The following is a 19,188-nucleotide window of genomic DNA, read 5'->3' as shown; positions in this document are numbered from 1 at the left end:
GTTAGCTCGACGCCGGATGACAAGAGATGTTGCACGAGACCGGATGACCTGTGGCCTCGATCGAAACCGGAAGACTGACGACATCCCAGCACACTCGCACGAGCCGATGTGGATGCTGGTCGCAGACAGCGGCGCTTAGCAGGATTGGACAGAGTAATGTTTGTGGCATGTGTCATTATGCTACTCTTTAGTAGATGCTATGCTACTCTTTAGTAGATGCTGGCCATACTACCCAAAGTATGCTCAAAACACTATCGGCCCAGAGCCCAGAAGGACTCCTCCCGTATGTCTCGCATGCCTGAACGCCGTACCACATATGCTCTCAGTCATCGGACTCCGTTGCCAGAGCCACACTGTCTATCATGACCATTAGTCCCTCGAAAAAGGCACGGTATGCCATGCCACGAGGGTCTTCCTTCTCGGTCTAACGTTTGGGTATGAGTCGCTCGAAATGCAAACAAACACTGTCAAAGCAAATCTCGCCGAAGGACTTGCAGAGTTGCATCAAGCCTCCGCCGGACGGTCGACAAATGTCAGATGGCAGTGATCCTGGAACGATGTTAGCAATGAATTGCGGCAAGCCAGATCTTCCGAGCATACCTTCGGGAAAATTGTAGCAAAAACCTCGATCTCCTCACTCTTGTCCGTCGGATAATGCGTCCAATCCAGATGCATGGCCGCCTTCCCAATCATCGCAATCAGATTCAGCTGCGCATACTGCTGTCCCAAGCAATAGTGTGGACCCGTTCCAAACACCAGCCAATTCTTCACCTGAGCCTCCGCATCACCACTAATCCACCGCTCGGGGTCGAATGAGTCTGGATTGGGGTATGCCTCCGGGTCGTGTGTCGCGGGCCAGACCGAGGGGATGACCATGGTGCCCTTCTTGCACGTATATTCCGGCGACACAGGGAAGTCTTTCTTCGCGAGGTAGGGGACCATGATGACTGGCGGGCGGTAGCGAAGACTCTCCTTGACGACGGCTCTGGTGATGGGCATGGCCTCGAGCAGCTCCAGGCTGAGTCTCTGATCGCGATCGCCGTTCCGCACACGCAGGTTCTCCTCGCGCACCTTGTCGAGCCATTCCGGTCGGTCGGCCATAAGCTGGTACAGCCACGTGCAGGCGGCGCTGGTGGCGTCTTGGGAAGCGAAGAAGAATGTGAAGATTGTCATGGAGATTTCGAGGTCGGTGAATTCGCGGAGGACCTGTGGTGGCTTTTCTGACGGGTCGACGGTCTCGCCTCTGGCAATCCGTTCGCGGTACTTGGTCGAGTCCTGCATCTGGCGCACCCACCTGTCCATGATGCAGTTTGGCTCGCCGCCAGCTGCCATGCGGACCTTTGACTTTGCGGCGCATTTTGAAAACTCGCCTAGCATGACGTCTGCGGCTTTCTTGCCATACCAGGATTTCGTGAAGGGGAGGATGATGGGGAAGTTGACGAGTTCGAGTGCGGCGGTGATGTAGTAGAAGTCTCGCGCGATCATCTTGACGCCGCCCTCGCTCATGTAATGGCCGAGGAAAGTACGGCAGGAGACAGCGCATTGCAGCTCGCGGAAGGTGGTCATGAACGGGATCGGCTTGCCCTGGTGCTCGCGTGTTATGCGTGTGAAGTCTTGAAAGTACTTGTCGTAGCACTCCTCCTGACCTGGCAGATACGACTCGAGGGCTTGTCGTGTGAACAGACCGTTGAGGCCCTTGCGGTAGTCAACATGGGCCTTGCCGTCGAGGAAGACCCAATTCTCCGGTCGCAGAAGCTTGTAGGCGGCGTCGACTACACATGGTTTGACGAAGGCTGGGGAGTTGAAGATCTTCCTCGACATGTCTCGCGTCCCTGCGAGGACTACGAACCTGTAGAAGCGAGGTCAGTCCCAGATCCTGCTCACGGGGAAGGGCTGTAGCATACTTGTGAAAGACACCGACACAGCTCAACTCGGCTGATCGCCATTTGGCTTTGTATGCCTCGAAGTCAGGCCATACGGACTCGAGGAATGGGCCCATGAACGGAATCTTCCATGCTGGGCCTTCGATGCCGTACTTCTGCCATTTGTAGCTACCTGTTTCGTCGTCAGCCGCCTGCGAGCCGCTTCCATCGTGGCTCGGATTGCGTACATTGATCGTATGTTATTGCGAGCAGTAGCACCGTCAAAAGGCCCGTCCAGATATTCAGCTGGTCTAGATATCTCGAGACAAGTGCAGATGCAAATGAAGTGGTCGCACCAAGTCTGATCTGTCCATCGGCCAGCGGCGACTGGAAAGCCGCCGTGACATTGTCGCTGGTGAGACTCTCCATCGTCGCGAGGTTCGTGCGGTGATAACGAACCGCAGTTCCCGGCCCCCACCGAATCAGACCGCGGGCGTGCCTGGCTGTTGTCGCCAATAGACGCGAGTCGATCTTTCCGTGATATTCGGCTCGCTGAAGCTCACGACCTGGCCCTATCTCGCAGGAAGGAACGAACAAGTTGGCAGTGATGCAAAGACCTCAGCTGCGGCAGCCTCTCGACTTTCGGTCGAAGTGCCCACACACCGCTCATGTGCGAATGTCCGTTCAATTTCAACAAATTTTTAGCAATGAAATGTGATTGGTGGATTGTCAGTGGCACGATGACAAGCTCGTCGGCTTTCGCGCAAAAGTGTCGGCCCACTTCGACTACTTAGGTAAGCGAGTGCGTCCCTGCTTTCGCTTGCGCGCATCACAACCGGACCTTTGGAAGCTGTGATGCCGACACGGGCTACCTCAAGAAGCAAATGAACGTTCACAAAAATTCATTAGGAAGGCTCTCAGGCGACGGGAGCGAAAAGTATGAGATACATGCTCGATGAGAGGGCTGTTTGGACATCGATGATCCGCTCTATGAACACATGCTGAGAACCTGGTCCAGATATCGCCTCTCTGTCGAACATCGACATCGCACTGAATCTTCACAATCATGAACTTTTCGTGTGCGATAGTCTCTGCGTCTCTCACACGTTTCCTGAACATCGTCTTCTACACATGGCCTCTAGAGCACTGCGACCGCTTATGAGACATCAAACATCGGCTTCAGCTTGACGATCAGATTCCATTCGTCCTTGGTCACCTCGTCCCGATAATGCTTCTTGAGGGTATCAATCGACTTCCGAGAGATCATTGAATATAGCGTGTCTTTCTCCTCGAGTTGTCGACCATACAGCGGCTGGTTCGGACCTTCGATCTTGACAGCAACGGACGGCGAGCCCTTCTTGGCCAATTGAATGGCCTTGTGCTCTCGCTCGATTGATGTGCTGTTGATTTGTTAGCAATGAGTTCTCAAACGTGCAAAAGTCAGACTTACACTCTACCCAGACTGACGACATCCTTCACACCAGTGACCGAGTTGTGCTTTACGGCGGCGATCGGTGTGCCAAGCCGCAGGTTACCGTCAATCACATCGACACCGATGACGATTGGGTCTTTCTTGTTGAACACTTGCAACGGGCTGAGCACAGCAGGGAAGACAGCGTCCAGCTTGCTCTCTTCCTTTCTCTCTTCCTCCAGCTTCTTCGTGTATGCGGTGAAGCTGTCGAACAAGTGGTAGATGATTTCTGCAGTGAATACAGTCACACCATTCTTCTCAGCGTACTCCATTGCCTCCTTATCGACAGCCACATCGAAACAGAGCATAACGGCGTATTCCTTCAGGTTCTTCTCCAGCATAGTGCCGGCAATCATGACCTCTTTCTTGAAGACCGTGCCGAGACCGATGTTGCCCACAGGGATTTTCATCTGCTTCAGGAAATCGAGGAGAGCTTCCAAAGAGCCCAGCGTAGATGCGTGCACACTGACACCACGAGACTGCTTGTCGATCTTGGTGAGCAGTTGTGCCAGGTCGGACATGACCTCGTCTTCCAGATCCGACTCATCGTCGTCTGGTCCAACCACGAGCAATCGAGAGCCAGCCACAGCTTTCTCCAAGTCGTTTGCTGCAATTTTGACGCCCAAAGAGGCCTTGGCTTCCTTGTTGTGAACATACGCAGATTTGAGTCGGAGTTCCTTCAATGGCGCAGGTGTCAGAAGAGCTCGGATCGTGGTCGTTATAGCGCCGTCCATGCCACAAATTACTATCCGGTCGCCTTCTCTAAGTACACCATTTGACAAAATGACATCGATCGTAGTACCAAGACCTTCAATCTTCTTGACCTCAAGAACGGTGCCCTCAGCTTCACTGAGATACATCAAGCTCCCGGCCATGCGGTCTTGGGTCAGTGACACTAGCAGTTTGAGCATATCTGGGATGCCCTCGCCCGTATGTGCTGATGTTGGCACTAGAGAGACGTATTTCGACATGTTCTTGTTTTCGTAGAAGACTTCGGCGTTGAAACCACGCTCCGCGAAGGCGACCTTGGTCTTCTCCAAACGATCCTTAAATTCGCTCTGCACACCGCCTCTTTGTTTGGACAGACTATCACGGAAGCCATTGTTGGGTGTTGGCTTCCAGTCGTACAGACGATCGACTTTGTTGAGCGCCACTATGAAAGGCGTCTTTCGATCTCGAAGGAGCTTCATGGACTCGAGAGTTTGCGGCTCGAGACCATGCATGATATCCACCACGAGAATAGCAATGTTGCAAAGGGAAGAACCGCGTGATCGGAGGTTCGAGAAAGACTCGTGACCAGGAGTGTCGATGACCAGGAGTCCAGGTACTTTGAATTGAAAGGCATTGTCCTTGTTCACTGGCGCGATCTTCTGGGTCAAGGCATCGGTTGGGAAATATGTAGCACCGATCTGCTGGGTAATACCACCAGCTTCGCCTTCTTGGACATTGGTTTGCCGAATCTTGTCGAGAAGACTAGTCTTACCTGTATCGACGTGACCGAGAATACAAGCAATAGGTGATCGCAGGTTGTCCTTTGACCGAGCGGCAAGGGCTGCTTCATGGGCTTGCTTCTTGCGCTCGGCGGCTTCGGCTTTGCGCTTCGCCTCAATTTGCTTCGCTGCGGTGAGCTCTTCGTCTTCAGAGGACTCTGATTCATCAGTCTCTGAGTCTGAGTCGTCTCGTGTGGGCGCCGATGAAGTAGCTGCTGATGAAGCTGACCGCACCGGGAGCGATGTCTTTGCATGCCCGTTTTGTTGTGTTTGTGCGGTTCCATTTGTAGCTGGTGATGGCTTCGTAGCCTTGGCAGGCTCCTCATCAGAATCTGCATCCCAGGAGTCCTTGACATCATCCTCAGCCGCGGCAGCTTGCTCCCAGTCTTCGAGCCCCGAGCTTTCTTCCTCTTGCACTGTCTCGGCTGCAGCAGCAGCTGCTGCTGCCTGCTCCTTTGCTAGTCGCTCTCGTTCGACTGCGGCAGCCTCCGCTTCTTGCCGTGCCTTCTCAGCAGCCGCTTCAAGGTCGATTTCATGCTTGTTCGGTGCCTTTTTCTTCTTCTTGTCAACTGCAGGCTTCTTCTTGTCTTCTGATCCCTCTGAAAACCCAGCAACCTGAGCGCCTGAGGCAAGCATTTGTTGCATGCGGAGTTGTTGTTGCTGCTGCCGCTTCTTCTCGGCATCAGTCAGTAGCTTGCCCTCTCTGCGTAGCTGCTCCTTCTTCTCTTTCTCCTTCTGCTTCTTCTTTTCGCGAAGCTCGGCTTTCTTCTGTTCCTCTTCGGCATCCCTCTTGAGTCTCGCCTCTTCTTCGGCCTTCTCTTCAGCTTCGAGACGAGCAGCCTCCTCGCGCTGCCTCTGCAGGGCTTCTTGCTGTTTCTGAAGGGCCGCGAGATGAGCGGGCACCTTCTTCTTCTTGCCGCCCTTGTCGTCCTTCTCTGGCACAGCCGCGGGTTCAGCGGTCTTTTCGATGACTTTCTCTGGCTCCTTCTTGGCTTCTGGTGCAGGTGTGGGTGCAGTGGTCTTCTTCTTTGCGGCTTGCTCCTTTTTCCGGGCCTTCTCACGCTCTTTCTTCTCGCGTTCCTTCTCTTTCTTCGACTTTACGCCTCCAGCGCCCGCGTCTTCGTCATCCTGATCCTCAGCTGGCTTCGGTGTCTCCTTCTTGCCGCCCTTCGGCTTCTTGTTCGCGTTTCCTGCAAAGACATCGTCGTCATCGTCGAAGGTGGCTTCCTCTGGTGCCTTTCCGTTCAGGGCTGACGCTGGCTCATCAGCCTGTGCAGGGTCCTCGCCTTCAACGAGATCGTTGTCGACCTTGCCCTTCTTCTTCCGCTTGTCCTTGTTTTTCCGAATGGCTGCTAGCAATCCGCCACCACCGCCACCAGTCTCCTCTCCGTCATCTGCACCGTTGACTGCCTGCTCGCCATTCTCGGTCGATTCACCCGCAGGAGGTATTGACTCTCCCAGTTCAGCCTCCCAGTCGTCATCGGCCTGTTTCTTTGATTTCTTGCCCTTCGGCGCCATCGTGCTAGAACGGAGATATGTAGGTCAGAGTAAATCGCAAGTCCACGATTGCTTTGTGAAGGTGGGGCGAACTGAGCGAAGGCCGTCCAAAAATATGTGCAATGCAGCGAACGTCGACGTCTGCTGGAAGAATTTAGAAGCAAGAGATGGTGCCTTCTTGGGTGGCAAAGAAACGTGATATTTGTATCAAACAAAGAAGACCAAGGTCTCGTGCAGATTCTTGAAAGTCGTGAACTCAAGGCACTACTAACGCCGTAACAGCCTGAGTGGGGAAATGCTGTGACGCACGGCCTTGGCGTTGACTTTTGGTGGCTGCAACAAATGACTCCTTCAACTCTACTTAAGTACATATCTCATTCACTAGGCAATCTCTGTCACCGGTGTCAACTCCAGACATAGTCTTCCTTCGAGGACAATTTTTGCCTGGAATATCGCTCGTGCCACAGATTTTGAGTTGCGCAGTCCGATTGGCGGCCTTGTTCAGTTGACGAGGCTGCTGCCTTCATTGACGTCCATCGAGAAGTTGATCGAAAGCATCTTCAGAGTAACTGTTGGCAGGCGCAGTCTCCATAGCCGCCATCGGCAGGCGGCTCAGTCATGGCTGAGAATGGCAGCGCGGACGACGGTCGACAGACTGGCTTTCCTCAATCGCCTTCCGCGTTCGGCGAAGATGAGCGGATCTCATGGTCCAAAGTAGACGCGAAATACGTCCTCGAAACCGATGAGGGCAATGAATACGAGTGGGACGATGCTCTCAAGCGATGGGTACCAGTGGTAGGCTTCTTGTTCCATCCCAGCGTAGACTACAGCTGGACTTCCCACATGCTACGGCCTCTGCTATGATAGCGTTTCAGAAACACTAACACATGCCTGCGTCGCGATTCGTGAAGGTGGATCAGGAACTTCTAGACCAACAAGCAGCTATATACAGAGTTGAGGGCGTCGACGAGCATATACCTGCGGCACAGAACAAGAAGAAGAGGAAGCAGGACGGAGACGAGGTACGATTGCGCCGCCGACTTAGTCGACCGAGCTAAACCGGATACTAGGACGGCCAGAAGCAGAAGAAGCAAAAAGTCAACTCTGCTTGCTATGTAACGTCTATCCCTCTCGATGCGGACAAGGACGAAATCAAACATGTCTTTGGCAAGATGGGAGTGATTGCTGAAGAGCTCGAGTCAGGCGAACCACGCATCAAGATGTACGAAGACGAGAAAGGTCAATTCAAGGGTGACGCCCTCGTCGTATTCTTCCGGCCCGAGTCCGTCGACTTGGCGGTCCAGATGCTAGACGACACGGAATTCCGGCTAGGCACTCAAGGTCCAAATGGGAACATGCGAGTACAGGCTGCCGATTTCTCGTACAAGGCTCAACAAGAGGCGCCAGCCAAGAAGAACAAGAAGGATCTCAAGAGAATCATCAAGAAAAGCCAGAAGATGAACAACAAGCTGGCCGATTGGGACGATGACGACCCACAGCAAATGCCAGAGACAAGCTCCAAGTTCGACAAGGTCGTGATTCTCAAGCATATGTTCACCCCGGCAGAACTTGAGGTACGTCTGGCCAATCCGACCAAAGACCACTGGCTGACTCTTGCTAGGAGGATCCGTCTGCCATTCTCGACATCAAGGAGGATATCAGAGACGAATGTGCCAAGCTTGGTGCCGTTACCAACGTCATCCTTTACGACCTCGAGCCTGCAGGCGTAGCAAGTGTCAAGTTCAGCGATCCAGATGCGGCCAAGGCTTGTGTTGAGGTAAGACATGCGACCTAGATTAAGCACGAGAGTTGACTGATCGTGTTGCAGACGATGAATGGTCGCTGGTTCGATGAACGACAACTAGTGGCATACATCTCAACCGGCGACGAGAAATTTAAAAAGTCCAAGGGTAAGTCAAACGTGGTTGGTGGCGATGAAAGCGACGAGGGTGAAGGCGGTCGATTGGATGCCTTTGGGGAGTGGCTTGAGCAGGAGCAATAATGTTTTGAAGCGGTCGCTTTGGGTGGAATGTTAGCCAAGGACCTCAGCTTTGCTTATGCTCCGGCTTTAGCGACTGAAACGGCATTTCATCAAGTTGCAGTGTTGCACCACGGGGACCACGATGATGGCGGCACGATAGGACAGAATCTGCAACACGCTGGATACCAACGAGGGATGCCTTATGCTGGTATTGGCAACTGCCCTCTCCAATTGGTAACTTGCTTGGCAATGCCAGTTGCAGACGACTAGCTACGCAGGCAGGCATAAGAACCTCATGCAGTTGACAATGCGGGAACTGCTAGAAACCAAGCAAGAGCGCGAGTGAAATGATCAGCCTCAGGCCTCGCTGACGTACCTACGAGGCGCTGGCGAAGCCTTACCCCACCAGCTGGGTTGTGGATGTCTATGCATACATTGTCCATAGAATTGCCACAAGCTCGGGATTTCGCTCGCCAGTTGCCTTTGAATGGCAGATTAGCATTGACCTGAAATCCCTCTGGAGCCCGAAAGCAACACCAGCATTGTTGACGCAGATGCAATGTATGCAGTAGGCGTCCTTCCCACGCAAAGAAATCCGCGGACTTCGCCAAGAACCCGGAGTCGGAGTCGGAGTACGCAGCTTCTTGTTTCGGCATTCAAGGTTCTATCGCCTTGTGTTCCTGACAACTTGCATACACGAGCTGTCGGAAGCCAACAACGGCATTTCTCTACTCTTTCGTCGTTAGCGGGCTGCGACCGTCCCTCCTGGGCCAAGGAAGTAATTTCTCTCGCACTTGTGCTGACCACGGTGAGCTCAAGATTCCGGAATCAGATCGCGCGTAGGAAGCCGATGCTGATCTCATGCTGGGATGATGTTGTCAGCGCGAGCAAATGTCGCTCGACCCACGGCTCAGGGTGCCGTGCAACGGTCGGGCGAGACATACAAACCTGTCATGCGTCGCTGCAACGGCACCATGGCCCCAAGACCCCGGAGTACCGCAGCCCGCATTGTGCGACCAGCATCTTGTGTGTAATCCGGAATACGGCAGCAAGCTGGAGTTAGCCCTGACAGGGCTCACTGAACGATCGTCTGGATTTCAGCGATTGGGAGCGGGTAACCTCGACATTGCTCAGCCGATGATCTGACCAGCAAGTCCCCCTCAACGGGTCCTGCGCTGAAGCCACAAACGCTCTACACGGTGTTTGCAGGAATGCCGAGGTATACAAGGTAGGTATAAAGCATAAAATCACGTCCCGCCAGCATTGCCTTGGATCCCCTCAAAGGACCCCAGACAACAGCCGCCTGATATCCCACGGCTAGGTATACTTCAGCCCTCAGGAGGAGTTGATTTCCCGTTCTGCGAGCGTAGTCTGACAAGTCTCAAGTTGGAACACCACACGTCTCCATTATTTATATGAAGACATCATCTAACCCAGTCGCATCTGACTCTACCCACGGCACAGAAACCCATCACCGCCACGCGCACTACTCACTCAGAGTTCATCCCCTCCTCAGGACCACCCAGCATGGCCGCCGAAATGAGCCTCTCCAAACTCAAGCAAACCACCCTCAAAGTCTCCCGCGGCCACACCTACACCTACTACACATCCCCCGCCCGCGACTCCAAACCCACAATCCTCCTCTTCCACGGCTGGCCCGACACCGCCGCCCTCTTCGCCGGCCTGATCAACAACTACCTCATCCCCGCCGGCTACGGCGTCGACGCCCTTCGACTGCCTCGGCTACGGCGGCACCTCCAAACCCTCCTCCATGCACGAATACCGCTCTGACGCCATGGCTGCCGACGCTGCAGAAATCCTCGACCACGAATCCATCGCCCAAGTCGTCTCCCTCGGCCACGACTGGGGCTCATTCATGGCCCAGCGCTTCTACTACTTCTACAAGTCCCGCGTTATTGGTTGATTATCCTCAACGTCGCCTTGGTCCCACCCTCGGAGAAACCCTTTGATCTCGACGCAACTAACAAGGCCACCGAGGAGATTTTCGGGTACGGGATCTACTACTATTGGAAGCTCTTTACTGCCGACGACGGCTCGCAGATCGAGCGCGATAACATCGAATCCGTTTACAGCGTTGCCTTCGGCGATCCGCATACCTGGAAGCAGAACTGGACGACCAAGGACGGAATGCGGAATTGGCTTACCGCAGGGAAGACCCAACCTACTCTGCCCTTCGCGCAGGGCGAGCATAAGCGAGACTTTGTGGATCGTCTGAGCGTCCCTGGCGCCTTCGAAGCCGCAAACAACTGGTATAAATCCATGACGTTTGGGGTGCAGCACGAGGCGGAGAAAACCATCAGGAGCAATCCGAAGGTAGAGGTTCCGACGCTGTTTTGGGGTGGCGAGCAGGATTTTGTATGCAGGGTCGAGGCGATTGGGCCGGTTGAAGATGCTGGTTTGATCCCGGATTTGACGAAGATGAGTCGGGAGGGCGGGCATTGGGCGTTGCTGGAGAAGCCGAAGGAGTTTGGGGAGGATGTGGTTGGTTGGTTGGGGAAGACTTTTCGTGAGGGAGTGAGCGGAGGGGCGGGAGGGCGGGGGGGTTAGATAGATTGGGGTGGAAGGGAAGATCGTTACTGGCAATGCTGGTTGTGGAATAATGCAGCCAAATAGTTGGAACTCCAAGGAAATGAACAAAAGCAATTTACACGAACTACCCACCACGAGCTTGGTATTGCCAGGCAGGAACAAGCGCATACCGGACGACGGTCTTGTTTGAAACCGGCTGACGAGAATGAGTTGGGTCTACGAGAGGTTAATGAACACGTGCCGGGCATGATTGTGGCAGGTGGATTCACAAGGACAAATATATTCATTCTCCCGGTGACCTCTTTTTGGCCTCGAAACCCTCACATAGTCGCAGTACAGGGAGCGGGCGACGCTCGCAAGGCTGGACGCGCCACTAAGCAACCCTTCGAGTCACACAGATGCAATGTTCACCGATCTTCTTGGTAAGACCGTTCGACATGCTTCGAAGTGGTCATTGACAAGACCGGTTGAGCCTGATGTCCTGAGCCAGAGCCGGTTGACAAAGTCAAGATATCAGAAGTATCAACGAGGCCGGATGACTAGTCAGACCTACCGCGAAACCGGGAGACATGGCCGATTATTTTCAGGAGCATATGCAACACTGGCTACTCTGCAGCGCACATTCAGGGAGAGAGCGAGAGTTAGAGCCATTCTTTTACTTCCCAGACGACATATTGCGAGATCACTTTTCCCAGTCCGAGAGCTCAGCCCAGCCCACGAAGCAAGTGGATGGGATGCTGGCTCTCGGCTCCCACCTCCAATGATACCCATCGCCAGATTGTATGCCTCGCAGAAGGCGGATTGCCCTCTGAAGGTATTGACGGTGAACTGCCCCCTTTCCTACATTGACACCGCTCTCTACATACGAGGGCCCTTTCCGTCCTCCTCCTAGGTCTAAGAGCGAGCTTTGACCGACGGTCACCTCAACTTTGCGCCGGAGCCTCCGCATTTCCTGGGAACGTCACCAGAGCGCCTTCGATCGGCGCAGGATATGATCGTCGGGAGCGCGTGAAAATCTCGACTTGTGGTGCTGGAAAGTCATCGAAGAGATTCATTTTGACGACTGTGGTGACAAGTGTGGTCAATAATTGTGCCATCCCTGAGCTTGAAGCTGCAGGCCACGAGGGAGACAACAAGACTTACTGCGTTTACCCTCATACACTGGCGTCGTCGAGATCACGGGTGTTCCGCAGTTGTCGCAGAAGTACCGCGTTACGGGTTGGCCGGAGTCTGTGTCGTGATCGACGTACGCCTTGATTTCGCCCTCGATGACGACGTCGTCCGTGGCGAGGAGCATGATGATCGAGCCGCCTTGACGGTGGCAGTTACGGCAGTGGCAGACGGCGGTGTTGAGCTCTGATGGAGGCTTGTCGGCGATGGTGATGTTGATGCGCTTGCAATTGCAATGGCCGCGCATTGTGGTGGACGTCATCTTTGAGGTGCTGGGGCGTATCTTGGAGGAAGTTTGAGATTGAGGTAGAAGTGCGGTGGTGTTGTGTGCGATTTGGAATCCGAGCCTGGGCTTGGGCGCACGAGTGCGATGTCGTGGGCGTTTGTTATGCCGGTCGGATTGATGAAGGGGATGCCGCGAATTTATGCTGACGATGTTGTTAGTAGATGCAAGGTCTCCCCAACTTTGTGTGTCAATACTTCGTATCGCTCATCATCGCGCATCTCGCTCCCGTTTCGGTATCTACGGACGTAAGTCCGTCTGTCACATCATGTTCTTACCCTGAGGTATCCGACACATTGCGCATAGTGAGCATGAGTTCCGTATGCTGAAGTCAAGAGAAGGCTGTGTTCTGTTTTCGCAAAGGCTTATGGCAGCAGGTGCGACATGCACTGTTGCTCGATAAGGTCATCGATAAGATGCGAGAGCGACTGGTAAACAGCCCAAATCGTCCAGTCTCACCCCGTCTCATTGGATACATTGCTTGCTTCGGCAGCATCAATCTGTCTCAGCGTCCAGGAGATCGTCGCGTCGCGGGCTTTCTCGAGCTGTCTGAGCCTCGTAAGGCTCATGGCTCCATAGTCCGGAGCTTGAGCCGCGACTGTTGCTGCTTGAGCACCACTTGATGTTGGTAAGGCGTCCGAGAGCTTCTCAGCCTGCTTCTCAGCGAGTAGCTGTCTCAAAGTGGCGATGCTCTTGTCACGATCCGCCAATTGTTTCGCAAGTCGCTGGACGTCAGCGGAGTCGTCCACCGGGACGAGCTCCTGTTTCGGCTTCTTGGCTGGCTGAGCGCCAGTGTCCACGCCTCTAGATCGTGCAATTGCCTGTTTGGCTACGTTCTCGATATGCGTAAAGCGCACAGGGCCGAGCAAGATCCCGCCGTACCACCGAGCCACAACAACAGCACCCCCGGCGTCAAGCTCTGCCATCACCTTTTCAAGTTTCTTGCCAGCATACTTCTCGCCGTCGTCATCTGAACCAGTTGCGAAGATAGACTTGCCGGCAATGGTCTTTTGTGCTGACGGCTTTCGCCATGCTGCCATCCGATGATCAGCGCTTTTCAGTTGCGGCAGTGCTTGGAGTGACTTTGCAGATTCTGTTGGCGAGTAGTACGCGATGAATGTTGAGCTCCTGTCCTCGATGGGGTCGGAGATGAAGATGCTGTCTTTTAGCTCATCTACTGGCGGCGATCGTTGTCGCTTCTGAGGCATTGTGAGGCATATCGAATCCGGTCAATACCCCTCCCGATGCGATGGGAGACTCGGACCTCACCCAAACTGCATAAATGCCAAGGGACTGGTCTGATGTCGATAGAGCGCGGGGATCTGACCCGAAGGAAGTATGCGGGTATGTCAACGAAATTGCTCGCTTTATCACAGTTAGATAAGACAGTCCGCTTCTTGGCATAGAAGACGGGCGCTGGAAAATGTTTCCGAGGTCGTCCCACCATCATGTCGGCGAGCTTTTCTGATTGTTATTAGACCTAACGCCAGGAGTACCTGTGCTTGAGACGCGACATTGCAGAGTAGATTGCTCCTTCCTCCTCAATGCAGTCGATTTTCAAGCAGGACTACCGTCTCGAGCAGGCACGCCTAGCATGACGGCAGGCAGGCACCCCCAGGTGGCTTCGTCACCAGCCAAGATGCCCCTCGCTCCAATGCCCCTCATAAGCCTGGAGGGGAACACTGGATCCTACAAAGTTGGTGCTGATGTCCCAGATCTAGCCACGAGCTTATGCGCCTACGGGCTTTCCCTACGACGGGAGCGCTAGTTTGCTGTAGCGGGACCGAAACTCAGCTTCGATCTTGTCGGGACGGGACAAGACCCCTGTAAAGCTGGACCTGCAGCAATGACTTCACTTCCAAAGAAGCAGCTACGATCGAGTTTGTGTCCCGCTCCATCATCTTGTTTCTTGCACAAGGTATACCTGGCTGGCGTCTCATCTGAACATTTATTCCTACAACATCCTTACATTGCCACCTAGGAGAAGTATTCGTATTCTTACAACATCAGCATGGCGCCCAACATTACATTACGCAACATCTCCAACCAGCCCCTCACCCTCAAGCTCGTTGAGTATTTCGATCCTGAACAGAAATCAATCAACAACGCCTTCAATCTTAAGAATGTTACTTCTGCCCTTTCGAATGTCACTAACGCTGTCGGCCTCACAAACCATTCTACGCGGGTAGAAGTGCCCGAGATCTCTCGCGATGCACAACCTTTCGATCGTCGTGAAGTCGATATCCGTCTCGAACCGTTCCAGATCGTGAAGACCGACTTCGAGCCGACAAAACGCGGAGAAAAGGACCGCACGCGCTTGACATTTGAAGCAGGCAATGGCGAACGACATCGAATGTACACGCCTGTACCGACGACCAGTGACACGCCAGAGCTTGAAGTCGATGGCAACCCTGAGAACAGGTTCACAGGCATTTACCTCCCAGAGGATTCCTTCGTCGCCATCTACAGCTCAAAAGGTCTGAACAACTGGATGGGCAGATTACCAGACAGCACACCTCTGGGTGCCCTATCGATTCCCGGCACACACAACTCGCCTACCCATCACAACGCACCTCCTTCGGTTCGCTGTCAGGCTGTATCACCATGGGAACAACTTCAGAATGGTGTCCGATTCTTCGATCTTCGTGTACAAGTCCCGGAGCCATTCAACCTCGACTCAGACAAATTGGTACTGGTCCACTCTGTGTTTCCCATCTCACTTACTGGCAACAAATACTTCCGCGATCTCTACGAAGAAGTCCTAAAATTTCTCCGCGAGAACCCTTCGGAAACCCTGATCATGTCGCTGAAGCGCGAGGGAACTGGCAAAGGCACGGATGAGCAACTCTCCCAGATACTCAAGAAGCACTATAAGGACGGCAATCCTGAGCAATGGTTCACACGACCCTGGGTACCAAAACTGTCCGACTGCAGGGGCAAGATCGTGCTCGTCCGACGATTCAATATCGAAGAAGGCCTCAAGCATGAACATGATGGCAAGGGCTGGGGTATTGATGCCAGCCAGTGGGCCGACAATACTGCCAACTCAACCTGTCCTAGCGGCGATGTCTGTGTGCAAGACTTCTACCAGGTCGACGAGCCCGCCTCAATCAACCAGAAAATCATCTTCGCACGTGAGCATCTCGAAAGAAGTGGATGCTGCAAGTTCCCGCCAAATGGCGAGGCCCACGAGGGTGAAAAGTTTCCATTGTACATAAACTTCCTCTCCGCTTCGAATTTCTGGAAGGTTGGAACTTGGCCTGAAAAGGTGGCTGCGGCTATCAACCCGGAGATTGTCAAGCATCTAAGTCACGCACATATGCTCAAAGACGATGGCGGCGTCAAGGAAGGGGACTGGAGCACGGGCATCGTTGTCATGGACTGGGTTGGCCAGGGGGGTGATTGGGATCTATGTCGTTGTGTAGTTGGCATGAATGCAAAGCTGCTCAGCAACTAGGAGGCCTGGGTGAGTCGATCTGCCGCAGTCAAATTAAAAGAGCGGCTAATGGCGATTGTAGGGCAAGCATAAGCCGGACAACAACCAGGCGCAGAATCAGGTGCAGACCTTGGGGGTTGTTGGAAGCATTGTCAAGAAGGAGTTTAAGAAGGACAAGAATGTGATAGATAAGAGGATCAAGAAGTACAAGAAGGAACAGGCCAAAAAGAAGAAAGCTCGAGAAAAGGCGAAGAGGAAGGCCAAGAAAGAGGAGGAGAGGGCAGCCAAAAAGAAGGCAAGGGCCAACAAGAGGGCCAAAAAGAAGGCGGAGAGGGAGGCTCGCAGGAAGGCTCGAAAGGCTGCTCATGACAAGAAGAAGGCCAAGAAGGAACCGCCGCCGTCGCCACCACAACAGCCTGAGCCTTCGGACAAACGACCTTGGTGGAAGTGGTGGGATGGGACACGACCGCTTCATCAGTATGGGCTGGACGGGTCTGGTGATGATCATGCCGGGACAAAGGTCAAGAACAAGGTCAAGGCTACGGCAGGGAAGGTCAAAACGCCGGTCAAGAAACGTTTGACAGGACCCATGCGGATTGCGAAGTTCCTAGATGCGGTTGCAAAGGGAGCCGTAGCTATACCAGAGGTCGATGATGTTGTGGGCAATGTGCCTGATGCGGGCGGGGCTGTGAGCAATGCACCCGTGGTCGGCACCACTGTCGGCAATGTATCTGCGGCTGGGGCCGTTGTGAACAAGGCACCTGTCGTGGGAGGCAAGTTGTAAGCAAGATTCGAAAGGCTGCTCATGACAACAAGCAGGCCAAGAAGGAATCGCCCGCGCACCACAGCCGGAGCTTTCGGACAAACGACCTTGGTGGTAGTGGTGGTAAGAATGATGCAGATGAGATCGCCGAGATCTTAGAACGCGGCCTTGATCATGAAGAAATGGGCACTTTCCATGGTCGCTGAAGTGTTTACCAGTCCTAGATATTCCCCTGCCACTCCTTCAATACCTAGATCTCTGAGTGCCGATGTTTTTAGCCATGGCATAACTCTTGTGATGCCCAGAGGTCATTGCGACCACTGCATGCGCCTTCACTTGGGGAGATTCTGACCAGACCCAGGGATTTGACCGCCCTAACCACCTGCGGTTGAGCTGATGGACGCAGAGTATCGCAGTCACGATGGTGCGGCTAGCTTCCGACATATAGGAGGTATTATAGCGCGCCCACTTGATCTACACGTCGGTCACAGAGAAACGAAGTTCATCTGTGCTGGGCTAGCAGAACGGATCCTTGCGGTCGCGACTTTTCCCCGTCAGCTCCCGCACAAAGCTCGTGCTGATTCGGCGTGGTATCCTGTCAACGTGTCAGGTTTGCACCGGGCTTCGGCTCGATCAGCTACTGGCGCCGGTTTGTCGAGCGGATGTCGATACTGCTAACACGGATCAACTCGACACGTCGGACCGCTCCTCGAACACCAGCAGGCATGTCTGATCCTTTGGCCGTGAGGCAATGATCTGGTCATCAATCGACATATCACCTGTCATCTCCTTTGCCACAGTCGTCGTAAATCTGCCATATATCTCTCGCAGAAGGGTCTTCATCTCTACCAGCGCAAGACTATCGACGTCAGCGGTGCCCGGACAAGGCTCATGCATAGACTTACTTTTTTCCGATGCAACCTCGACCTCCGGCAGAGAAAGCGAAGAACAGTCTGTTCCTCTCCAGATCACCCTCCTTCTCTAGCCAACGCTCGGGGATGAAAGTCTCGCCCTTCGGATACACATCCTCATTCAGCAGGTGTAGCGAATATGGCTGACAACTAACGATGGTTCCACCTGGGACGTCGAAGTCGCTGATCTTCCGACCACCCGCAGGAACGTATCGGGGATAACTCATCGGGATGGGTGGGAAGAGACGGAGTCCTTCCTTGATTACCGCGTCGAGGTAGATAAGCTCATCCAGCTTAGCGGTGGGGTTTTCCGAGATCTCCTTCTGTAACCGCTGTTGACGGACCTTGTTGTGCGGCAAGGAAAGCTCGTACATTAGGAAGCACAGCCCATCGCCGGTTGTATCGATCCCAGCAGCAAGATGATCCATCGACTCAGCTGCTGTCTGCATTGGGGTGAGATCGGATGACTTGGACTGCAACTTGTGCAAGAGTGAGACCTCGTCAGGGTTGCGTTGTTGGCTTCGACCCAGAACGAAGTCGTGAGAGATGGGAGTCGACTTGGGCTTGAAGAAGGTGTTGACCTTGTCAAGAATTGGCCAGTAGTACTGGATCCATCGTTGCTGGAGACTGTCATGGTACGATAGCTCTTGCATGAGCTTGAAGTCATTGTCGTCCGTCAGGGACCAGCTCCCTCCCGGGCTGAAGAGGAAGTGGCTGGCACAGTCCAAGGCATAGCAATGCAAGGTGACCTAGCCATTTAGCAACGGATTGAAGCAAGAATCAGGAAGCTCACGTAAACATCAAGATAACCACCCTGTGACGCTTTGCACTTCTCGATTACTGCTGCTGCTCTCTGTCTTATGCCGTCAACGATCGTGGAACGCAGAATATTTGTCATGGCATAGCGTTCGGCGAATAGCTTTCTGCGCTTGGCATGCTATTGGTCCGATTAGCGAGAGTGATATAGCCTGGGCAGGCAACTGACATCTTGCCGGTTTAGTGTGCTGAACATGGTCCTGAACTCATCAGCACAACCCTACTGGATGAGGAACTCTCGTACCTGTGACCATACTGTTTGAAGAGGTCATAGAACTCCGTCTTGTCATATCCACTGCCACCGCTCTGGTAGATCTCCTTGAGGCCTTCCAGATTGGAGAACGACACTTCATTCGGTGCCAGGCGAACAACAGGTCCGTACCGCTGGTGAAGACTGTGAATCCATGTCCGCCTTCGACGGGTGAATTCATAGTATTTCAGTACCACAGTTGTGAAGTTTGTGTACCACGGGCCAGGTATGCCGGTAGTGTAGCTACGGTAGACTGATGCTCCGTTATAGAGCAGCCAAGCCGCGCATAGTAGGAGGGGAGCTAACATGATGATAAGTCAAGGATATGGTGAGTCCCTCCGGAAAGCTCGTTGTCTGAACATGTCTCTTTATTTACAACGTATCGCGCTTGCCAAGATCTGTCGTTGGGAGGAGATGAGGAAGGTGGTCCCTTGGCTTCATCAGCCTGGGTAAGTCGAGGAGATTTGAAGGTTTCCCATCATCCACTTCACCTCCATGGTTGTGGAGCAGGAATCTAATCGCCGCTCTCCTCCGCTTTGTTGTCAAGATTTAACATCCTCCTTCCTCCTGATAACGCTAAGCCTGATTGGGGAAGTCGAGGAGATCAGAGCGTTTCCCATCTCCATCTCGAACACGGTCCTTGAACGTTTTCCTCCTGCTTATCAGACCAGTCATGCGACAGAAGGCAGGTCAGGAGATGAAGCATAA

At 53.6% G+C, this 19,188-nt stretch overlaps 7 protein-coding genes across 7 annotated transcripts; 2 read left to right on the top strand and 5 right to left on the bottom strand.

Annotated features, from left to right (window-relative positions):
- Positions 1–504: 504 nt before the first annotated feature.
- AB675_5485 (Cytochrome 61) lies at positions 505–2,291 on the bottom strand (the record flags this gene model as incomplete). The annotated part of the gene is made up of 4 exons (XM_018145698.1): positions 505–549; positions 601–1,849; positions 1,905–2,055; positions 2,111–2,291. The coding sequence occupies 4 exons, from the start codon at positions 2,289–2,291 to the stop codon at positions 505–507; spliced, it is 1,626 nt and encodes a 541-aa protein (XP_018002103.1).
- A 727-nt stretch (positions 2,292–3,018) lies between these two features.
- On the bottom strand, positions 3,019–6,341 carry AB675_5484 (Eukaryotic translation initiation factor 5B; the record flags this gene model as incomplete). Its single annotated transcript, XM_018145697.1, has 2 exons — positions 3,019–3,262; positions 3,313–6,341. 2 exons carry the CDS (start codon positions 6,339–6,341, stop codon positions 3,019–3,021), a joined length of 3,273 nt encoding a protein of 1,090 aa, XP_018002031.1.
- Positions 6,342–6,938: 597 nt separating this feature from the next.
- AB675_5483 (Splicing factor U2AF-associated protein 2) lies at positions 6,939–8,322 on the top strand (the record flags this gene model as incomplete). Its single annotated transcript, XM_018145696.1, has 5 exons — positions 6,939–7,106; positions 7,232–7,342; positions 7,391–7,894; positions 7,942–8,097; positions 8,149–8,322. 5 exons carry the CDS (start codon positions 6,939–6,941, stop codon positions 8,320–8,322), a joined length of 1,113 nt encoding a protein of 370 aa, XP_018002156.1.
- A 1,506-nt stretch (positions 8,323–9,828) lies between these two features.
- Positions 9,829–10,869, top strand: AB675_5482 (uncharacterized protein; the record flags this gene model as incomplete). The annotated part of the gene is made up of 2 exons (XM_018145695.1): positions 9,829–10,020; positions 10,300–10,869. 2 exons carry the CDS (start codon positions 9,829–9,831, stop codon positions 10,867–10,869), a joined length of 762 nt encoding a protein of 253 aa, XP_018001818.1.
- A 905-nt stretch (positions 10,870–11,774) lies between these two features.
- On the bottom strand, positions 11,775–12,283 carry AB675_5481 (uncharacterized protein; the record flags this gene model as incomplete). Its single annotated transcript, XM_018145694.1, has 2 exons — positions 11,775–11,914; positions 11,995–12,283. The coding sequence occupies 2 exons, from the start codon at positions 12,281–12,283 to the stop codon at positions 11,775–11,777; spliced, it is 429 nt and encodes a 142-aa protein (XP_018001977.1).
- Positions 12,284–12,759: 476 nt separating this feature from the next.
- On the bottom strand, positions 12,760–13,512 carry AB675_5480 (IMPACT family member C14C8.09c; the record flags this gene model as incomplete). Its single annotated transcript, XM_018145693.1, has 1 exon — positions 12,760–13,512. The coding sequence occupies one exon, from the start codon at positions 13,510–13,512 to the stop codon at positions 12,760–12,762; it is 753 nt and encodes a 250-aa protein (XP_018002028.1).
- Positions 13,513–17,187: 3,675 nt separating this feature from the next.
- AB675_5478 (putative sterigmatocystin biosynthesis monooxygenase STCB) lies at positions 17,188–18,788 on the bottom strand (the record flags this gene model as incomplete). The annotated part of the gene is made up of 5 exons (XM_018145691.1): positions 17,188–17,362; positions 17,409–18,163; positions 18,208–18,351; positions 18,400–18,430; positions 18,475–18,788. 5 exons carry the CDS (start codon positions 18,786–18,788, stop codon positions 17,188–17,190), a joined length of 1,419 nt encoding a protein of 472 aa, XP_018001788.1.
- Between the last annotated feature and the right edge of the window lie 400 nt (positions 18,789–19,188).

The sequence above is a fragment of the Cyphellophora attinorum genome (assembly GCF_001299255.1).
Source record: "Cyphellophora attinorum strain CBS 131958 chromosome Unknown Contig8, whole genome shotgun sequence".
Lineage (NCBI taxonomy): Eukaryota > Fungi > Ascomycota > Eurotiomycetes > Chaetothyriales > Cyphellophoraceae > Cyphellophora > Cyphellophora attinorum.
Note: the sequence above shows the minus strand (reverse complement) of the source record. Positions and strands in the feature narration are given on the sequence as shown.